This window comes from Thamnophis sirtalis, unplaced genomic scaffold (assembly GCF_051295495.1).
Source record: "Thamnophis sirtalis isolate CommonGarterSnake01/CBP01778 unplaced genomic scaffold, rThaSir2_p1.2 scaffold_3, whole genome shotgun sequence".
Taxonomy (NCBI): Eukaryota; Metazoa; Chordata; class Lepidosauria; order Squamata; family Natricidae; genus Thamnophis; species Thamnophis sirtalis.
This window is the reverse complement of record NW_028261383.1, coordinates 116,818,531-116,827,749: the sequence shown is the minus strand read 5'-3', so window position 1 is coordinate 116,827,749 and position 9,219 is coordinate 116,818,531. Positions and strand designations below refer to the sequence as shown.

The 9,219-nt window shown below is 39.5% G+C and overlaps 1 protein-coding gene across 1 annotated transcript in view; it reads right to left on the bottom strand.

Annotated features, from left to right (window-relative positions):
• Positions 1-5,956: 5,956 nt before the first annotated feature.
• The window catches only part of LOC148048123 (cytochrome P450 2C20-like), a 64,866-nt gene continuing 61,603 nt past the window's right edge, over positions 5,957-9,219 (bottom strand). The window contains exons 7-9 of the mRNA XM_087709808.1: positions 6,740-6,927; positions 6,327-6,468; positions 5,957-6,216 (exon numbers count right to left, since the gene is read on the bottom strand). Coding sequence (XP_087565934.1) covers positions 6,017-6,216; positions 6,327-6,468; positions 6,740-6,927 — 530 coding nt within the window. The 3' untranslated portion in view covers positions 5,957-6,016. The remainder of the gene's footprint in view (positions 6,217-6,326; positions 6,469-6,739; positions 6,928-9,219) is intronic.

Below are 9,219 nucleotides of genomic sequence, written 5' to 3'. Positions count from 1 at the left end.
AGCCAAATACTGATACTGGATAGAAAAGAGGGAGAAAAAGCTCAAAAGCTTCATTTGTGTACTTTTCCTTTTGCTTCTGAACAATATTGCAAAAACAAAAGAAAGAGGGGCACTCACTCCCTATCTAAGTTTTTCTTTATTTTGTGCACTTAAGTGTAGATGATTTGTCACATGACACACATACATTGCCACACCTACCCAGCCAGTCATTAGGGCACAGAACCGGTTGTTAAATTATTTGAATTTTACCACTGGAGCAGGGGGAGGAACCCCAAGATTCTGTTTTAGGCCCAGTACTCTTCAACATTTTCAAAAACAGTTAAATGCTTCTTCCCATTTGCTTTCTGCCTTGGCTGCTTTTCCTTGCTGAACCATTTTGACGGTTTCACCTTAAAATTATTTGTACTTTTTCTCTGACTTCTTATAAGTTATGGGTAAGACATGTCCGGGCATGTCCCACACATGTCTCTTGCGCATGCCTGGAATCACAGAGGAGTGGGGTGGGTGGGCGAGTGAGGCATGTCAGGGCATATCCCAGGCATGAATGAACAGGCATATCCACTGCATGCAACCTGGCGGGGTTGCCTATTGTGAACATTTTAATTCCTGTTAATATTCCTTGTCTTTTCCTGTTGGTGGGCTTCAATCTACCTAGAAATAAATACCTTTTAGAGAAAAAATGGTTAAATGCAGACCCCATGTCTCAACAAAAATTAAAACCAACATTGCCTAGAAATAAATTCCTTCTAGGGAAAAAAGTGGGTTTAAATGCAGCCCTTAGGAGATTGATTACAAATAAAAAAACATTTTTTTTATTTCACAACCCCACTCCCACCACCCTTGAATGTCCATAGAATTAATCTAGGGTTAAACTAATCATGTACACAGAGTCTTGGCATCTTTCTTGATGGGGTAAATTTCAACACGTCTTATCTGAAAAAATAGGGTTAGGATATTGCACAACAACTTATCTGTTAGGGTTACTCATCATAATAGACTTAGGCCATTACACATATCCGGCTAGGGTTATGATCTTGTGAAACCTGCACCACGTGGGGTCAATTATGCACACCCCAGCCGGGGAGGAGGGGTATGCACGTCACATCCGGAAGGTGGGGGCTGTGTACGTCACTTCCGCTTAGGGGGCATGATCTGGTGATGTAATCAGCACGTGGGTTTGTTTACTTTGATGACATCACTGATCAAAAGTACTGATAATTTTCATTTAAAAAAGGTATGAACTATATCTACTGCTGCTCACGTATTGCAAAGAAAGTATAAAAATAACATGCTGAAACCAATCATATTCACATACGCAAACACAGATTCACACATACACAATTCAAGTAGCAGAAGAGCAGCCTCAAAAAGTGACCAGTCCTTTCACGACAAAACCAGGTGTTGAGGGATTTCTGGAAAATAAGGAGGGATAGAGCTGAGCTGACTAAGCTGATGGAGGAGAATGTTCCATAAGGAGAAAGCCTGCTTCCTTGGGTCACCATGTGCAGTTCCTGAGAGATGGAAAACCTCCCCTGCACCTCCAGCACCCTTCTCTTGCCTGATCTGATGAATGAGCAGATCAGTGGTGGGATTCAATTTGTTTTTACTACTGGTTCTGTTAGCGTGGCTTAAGGGGTGTGGCATGGCTTGGCATGTCTTGGTGGGTGTGGCTGGAAGGATACTGTAAAATCTCCATTCTGTCCCCACTCCAGGAGAAGGTTACTGCAAAATCCCCATTTCCTCCCGATCAGCTGGGACTCGGGAGGCAGAGAATAGATGGGGGTGGGGCCAGTCAGAGGTGATACTTATTGGTTCTCCAAACTACTCAAAATTTCTGCTACTGGTTCTCCAGAACTTATCAGAACCTGCTGAATACCAACTCTAGTGAAGATGTAACTGGGAAGAGGCAGTCCTTCAGATAACCCAAATAACTTTTGAATTCTGTGAGTCTTAAGATTTTTCCTGTCATCAGCTTGTTAAGGTATTGAATTCAGTACTGTGAACCTTTTACCGGTGGGTAGGCCTGCTTTTATCTATTTTAGCAGGAGAAAAAAAAACCTCAGCCCAATTATCCACAGCACCTATAATTCAGCAAGAAGGATTTCCTTAGAATTTAAGATCTTAGCATCACATATGCATTTTTGGAAAAATATATCTAAAATAATTGCTTCATCTAATTCTTCAAATAATGTGCATACCTCCAGCTACTTTCTTGATTAGTCCATGTCCTGAATTCTAGACAATCTGCAAATTAAAATGTTTCTTGCATTTGCCTTGTTCTACTCTTTATGAAGATTGAATTGTGTTTCACTGTCACTAGTGGGGTCATCAGGAAAAGATAGTTCATGCAGGAAGAATTCCCCTGAAATGTGACTGGGTGGACTTTGGAAATCCCTTCAAGGTTAGTTAAATTTTAACGTTTATCAAACAGAAGAACCCAACATGAACTGAGTCTTTTACTTTGAAACATATTCTGTGCTGTCTCCATAATTTTTATATTTGTTTAACACCCATTTCAAAAACTGTATTTTCCTGGCTTTATGTAGCTTATTCTTAAGCTACTCTCTATTTAGTGCCTACTTTGGTCCAGCCAATTCAAATACTCCAATTCTCCATCATGGTCATTATGAGGAAGAAATTGACCTTCCTTTAGAAATCAGAGATGATCTTTCTGCTTGTTTTATGAATAATTTTCTCTTGTGGATGTTATGAGTCGTATGCCAAGAGTTACATAATTAGATCAGTAAAAGTATTTGGCCCTTAGGAAGATGCCTAATTGTATTAGGAGGAGGAATTGTACCTCCAATAGTCACATTCATTGTTTGGATATGGCCGGCTTTAGTGATGGTAAAAAAAGACTTGCTTATGCAATAACTCATTTAGCAGAACAGCACATTCCCTAATTTATTTCAGAAGGATCAGATCAACAAATGTAACAGGGCTTGGTAGTTTCAGTCAGTTCAAAATATTGAAAGAATATTCTGAAAGGTCTAAGACTTCAAAACTGGCTGATATTTATGGTACTTATTGAAATTTGATAGCAGACAAACTCAGCAGAAAATTTGCTGTTCAGTACTACAAGACACTCTGGATCAATGAAGTAAAGCTCTTTTCTTTGATTATTCTCATTTGTTGCACTGTAATCTGAATGCTTCCAGAGAAAATGAGGTAGAAATCAGGATAAGGAGACATGACATAATCTGATGTCTTTCTATTTTTCTCCAATTCTCACTTGTGGAGTGTTGTGCCATTTTCCTATTTGAATCGATTTCTCTCAGAATCTGGAATGATAGTTCTGCATTGCATTTCTTTTTCTACAAGAATTTTGGTTAGCAGCTCTGTTTTCCCTTCTAGATTTTTATTGAGTTTATTTAATCAATATCTTTTTCATTTTGGAATGATGATTCTTCAAGATTCCCAACAGAAACTTCTTTTTCCATTTCCTGGATATTGAATTTACTTCTGAAAAATGCAGATCAAATTTTTCACATATTTATAATCAGACATATTTTTAAAATCATCCTTCCAGATTTTGCTGTAGTTTTGCAAAATGTGAGAAGAACACCAGAAGATTAGGTTTAACAGATTAACAGAGTTGGAAGGGACCTAGTAGGTCATCTAATCCAACGACCCCCCCTCCCAAGCCCAAGCAGGAGACCCTACGCCATTTCTCACAAATGGCAGTCCAATCTCTTCTTGAAAGCCTCCAGTGATGAAGCTCCCACAACTTCCAAAGGCAAGCTGTTTCATTGGTTGATTGTTCTCATGGTCATTGTTCTATTCGCTCATCGTTTATGAAGATATTGAAGAGTACTGGTCATAAGACGGAATCTTATGCTACCCCACTACTTACTTCCCTCCGTGTAAACGTAGACCCATGAAGGACTACTAGTTGAGTACAGTTTGTCAGTCAGTTACGAATCCATCTGGTGGTGATGCTATCTATCCCACTTTTTTCTAGCTTACCAAGAAGTAGGTTGTGGTCTACTTTGTTGAATGCCTTGCTGAAGTCTATTATGTCCACAATATTTCACTGGGTCTACTAATTTAGTCACTATGTTGAATAATGAAATAAGATTGGTCTGGCATGATCTGTTTTGTTTTGTTGCAGTGCTATGAGCAGACAAAGCAACACAAATTATGTTTCTATGGTTCAATTTCAATTTTTCATTGGGACTTATATCTGCAGTGTTCAGCCTAATCATTTGATTTATCTAGAAAAAAGCCAGGCACATTGATCTTTTCTTATTTGCATTTCGCTGGATTTTTCCTGCCATGTAGAAAAAGACCTACATGTACACCATATGAATGTTAATTGCTAACAAAATGCATATATGTTGTAAAATGGATATTTGTTCAGGATGAACATGGCAAAAGATTCTGTTATGGAATATTCATCTTTTTTATCTATTTTTAAACATAAATTGGGATTTCTGTTAAATTGTTTTTAATTTATATTTTCTTATATTGATCACACACACACACACACCACAAAGGAATACTGGGAATCCAAATGCTGAATAAGGAACAGATCTGGAGTCAGATAGTTGTTTTCCAACAGAAGTTCAAAGACCGGGAAACAGCAGTTCAATACCCACTGATGCTGGGGTGGCTAAATTAGGGGCATTAGTTGCTTTTTCTTTTTGAGCAGGCATGCTGATCATCTTTGCTCTGTCCTGAGTCGCTGTTGGCATGGTTCTTGAGCTATGTGCCCACCATAATCTGCCCCCTCATGATCTGAGTTAGAACACACATATACAAACACACACACAAACACACCACATTGTTCTGCTCATTGTCATCTAGAAAAATCTCAAATGTTTAATTGCTGACCATCTCCTCAGATCAACAGGACATTTCATCTGCCTCTTCTGTTTCTGTCTCAGAGAATTTAGAGAGGATCACAACAGACCGGGGGGGGGGGGGTCATCGCTTAACAAGTGCCTACACCAAAGTAGATGTGAGATGGTACAGTGAGTAAACTGAGGCTTCTGGGAGAAGAACTGGAGACCCTCAAACATTTAATATATGGACTTGAGGCAGTTGGTCTCTGATTTGAGAACAACCTGGTTTAATTCAAATAATTTAAAATTTAAAAAAAGCTAGCAGAAAAGAATAAAAAAAGATCAAAAATTAATTTGATCAAGGCATCAAATTGAATTGGAAATATTTTTGAAGGGTATTTGTTTTATTTTGGTCAGGTTTTGACCATCATCAAATACTATAAACACAACAAGGATATCCTTGAGGGCATTCTGCATAATATATCTATTTAAGATTCATGTAATTGGGTTGCTGATTAATTCCATTTTGTAGGCAGAATCTCCTTGAGTCAATTTATTTGCTTTTTTACAGGATATTTTATCAGTAGTGGACAAAAAAAGAATACGAGCCCTTTGAGTTTAATCCAGTTAAAAATGAAACAAAATTTTCTTAGGAATGGCTTCCATTTTGAAATCCTAAAATGTATTTTTTGCATTTTGTACTTCTGGAACCATTGATTTTCTGAAATTATATGTTCTTTATTATCCACAATAATAAAGTTATTTATCAGAAATTACATAGAGTAAATATTATAGTTCAATCAGATACAATAGTCACTCTGTCAGTCTTTAAAAAAACCATTAACTGTCAACAGAAAATGACTCAATCTTGCATTTAGCCAAATTGTACTAATACAAGATCTTCCTTGTTACTTTCAAATATAGATTAGTCCACAACATCAATTTGTGATAATACTTCTAACTGAGACCCTTGCATAGTTAAATCTACAGTATAGATTAGATATTGAAAGCCTCGTGAATACCACTTGAGGGGGGGGGGAGAGCTATTAAGTATTTCCGAAGTATTGTTAATTGTGCTAAAATATGTCATCAGATAAGAGGTCAGAATAGCTACCTTTGCTATAAAAAGTATTACATTTGTATTCCACATCATTTTTAAGATTGCCTTTAAATGTAATAACCATCCCACATGCTTTATTTGAGTATCTATTAATGTGGGTGCTTTCTCCTAATTATTGACCACAAGTGCCCACTGAACGTTTAACAGCTCGTATAAGGGGATATTGATTATTTCTGAAGTCCATAAACAAAGACATTACATCCATATCTTTGGTGTCCCCAACCAGAGAGAAGGTGAAATTCTGGAGCAGAGTGCTGAAGAACAGGAAGAGCTCCATCCTAGCCAGGGCCTCCCCTGGACAGGCTCTCTTCCCTACAATAGCAATGAAGAAAACAGAGGTTATTTAGGAAGTACTTGCTGCAACTGTATCTGATAAAAGACTAAGGTGGATCAGGTAAGCATATGAATCCAGAGGCTTGTACCTGCTGAGAATGGCATGAAAGCATCCTTTTTCTTGAACTGCCCGTTTTCATCCAGAAAATGATTGGGATTAAATTTCTCTGGAGTCTCCCAATGAAGAGGGTCAAAATGTACAGAGGTGAAGACTGGCACAATAGCCGTGCACTATAAGGAGAGGAAGAAACAGATGCCATTAAATGATACTATTTCTTATGGAGAAGAAAGTGCCTTTGCTTTCCACTTGCCTAAAATAAAAACAGGCAGTGACTAGCTATCTTCTGAACCTTGAAGAATGAAGAGGGAAGGAATATATATTTCTTTCAGTACATATTTCTCTAAATTGCTATTTTATTCAAATTACCTCTCTTCTCAAATATCTTAGTCATTCTTTCCTTTCTTCCCTAGAGAACCTTCTTAAATACTTGTATCACCATACCTTGGGAATAGTGTAACCATGGAACTTTGTGTCACAAGTTGTTGCTCGTGGGAAGGTTTCAAGGGTCCCTTTCTGATTTCGCAGAACCTCATGAACAAAGGAATTTGTGAAAGGCATTTTCAGTCGGTCTTCCATGCTTGGAGTGCGATTTCTACCAACAACTTCATCAATCTCCTGTTGCACTTTAGCTGTGAGAAGAATAGATTGAGATGATATTGGCAGATTTTGTCATGTGAGCACATGCAGTCATTTGAATAGAAATATATGTTCCAAAGCACATTGAGGGAAAACGGTAGCCAGGACAATAGCTTCTCCTCAAAGTCATTTCTCAGTAGATACTATTTCAACTTTTCTAGTGCAAGATGAGATTCATATTATTTGAATCTCTCTGTTGTGGTTCTCTGGTAGCCTGCGGAGCTGGCAGCAGAGTTGGACAGTGAGGAAGTATGAGAGGAACATGGGTGAGTCTTGGAGTCTGGGGAAGGCTCAGATGAGGGCTCCTCGTTGGAGGCAGGGAAGGGGGCCAGGACCATCTGGTAGTTACGAGCTGCCTTCGGAGCCTGACATCAGCGAGTCAGAAGAACAGTGTGAGTCGTATAATTGGTTCAAGCTCTGATAAGTCCTGTTTGACTCTGTAATACGTTTGGTGTTGCAAAACTAATTGGCAATTAGATCTCTGGCAGTGTTTCAAGGGAGATAAAGGTGGGTGCTTATCAATTTATCCTGAAAGACTGCGGCAACTCGAGCAGACATCTGTCAGACTCTTTAGACTGTTTTTGAATCATTATGGGCTATGAATGACTATAATTCACAGCCATTTAAATAAAAGAGGGATTTGGGGACTAAGATTGTGATTTATGCTTTCTCAGGAAGCCTAGGTCAGAACACTCTGTGCCTTACTAGATATCTTGAGAGGCAGTAAACATAAAGCATTTCTGTGTGGGTTTTCTGAAGTTTAGAGTCTTCACCCAAAAAGAGGATAAATAGTAGTCAGGAGAAAAGATACAGTTCTTAAATTAATTTCCTAAACTGCTATTATATATACATTAATATTTACACCAGCAGCAAACATTCATTCCTCCAAAAACCATGAGCCCATTTTCAAAAAGCTAGTAGTTTCATCTATAATTAATCAAGCAATTTTGGGTGGTATCATGAATTAAGATTAATTATATTCTGTAACAATATTTATTATTTTTCATCTATGTCATATTTATACATTCCTGTTACCATTGTCTGAAACAGTGTATTTCAAAATGTTGGAGATGATGACCTTGATTTAAAAGGAATGTTCATTTATATTATTGCAAAAATGATCCTCAAGAAAACCTATATTAATTTCAGTCATGCATACTAAGATTTCATACAGCAAGTATTAAACTATTGCAATTGGTTGAATGGTCTATGGCAGTATGGCAGAAGTGGTATTCAGCCAGTTTCATTTCATTTTCATTTCATTTATTTGACATTTATAGGCCGCCCTTTTCCCTGAGGGGACTCAGGGCGGCTTACAATTTGTAGGAAGGGAGTGCAAGACAAAACACAAAAAGAAAATGTGGAATATAATGAAATAAAACAATAAAACACAACATTCATTCAACATTTGGGTGGGGCGAGATTAGGGTCTTATCCCCAGGCCTGACGGGATAGCCAGATCTTGAGGGCTGTGCGGAAGGTCTGGACGGTGGTGAAGGTATGAATCTCCACGGAGAGATCGTTCCAAAGCGTCGGAGCTGCTACTGAGAAGGCTCTCCTCCGCGTAGTCGCCAGTCGGCACTGACTGGCGGATGGAATTCGGAGGAGGCCTACTCTATGCAATCTGATGGGACGAAGGGAGGTAATCGGCAGAAGGCGGTCTCTCAAATAGTCAGATCCACTACCATGGAGGGCTTTATGAATGGTAAGTAGCACCTTGAAGTGCACCCGGAGATCAACAGGTAGCCAGCGCAGCTCACAGAGGATCGGTGTTATGTGGGCGAACCGAGGTGCGCCCACGATCACTCGCGCAGCCGCATTCTGGACTAGCTGAAGTCGCCGGATGCTCTTCAAGGGCAGCCCCATGTAGAGCATATTGCAGTATTCCAGCCTAGAGATCACAAGGGCTCGAGTGACTGTTGTGAGGGCCTCCCGATTCAGGTAGGGCCGCAACTGGCGTACAAGGCGAACCTGGGCAAATGCCCCCCTGGTCACAGCTGACAAATGATGGTCAAAAGTCAGCTGTGGGTCCAGGAGGACTCCCAAGTTGCGGACCCTATCTGAGGGGTGTAAATTTTGACCCCCCAGCCTGAGTGATGGAACGCTGGCCAAATTGTTCGGAGGGAAACACAACAGCCACTCGGTCTTGTCTGGGTTGAGTACCAGTTTGTTAGCTCTCATCCAGTTCTTAACGGCCTCAAGACCCCGGTTCATCACGTCCACCGCTTCATTGAGTTGGCACGGGGCGGACAGATACAACTGTGGATCGTCCGCGTATTGATGGT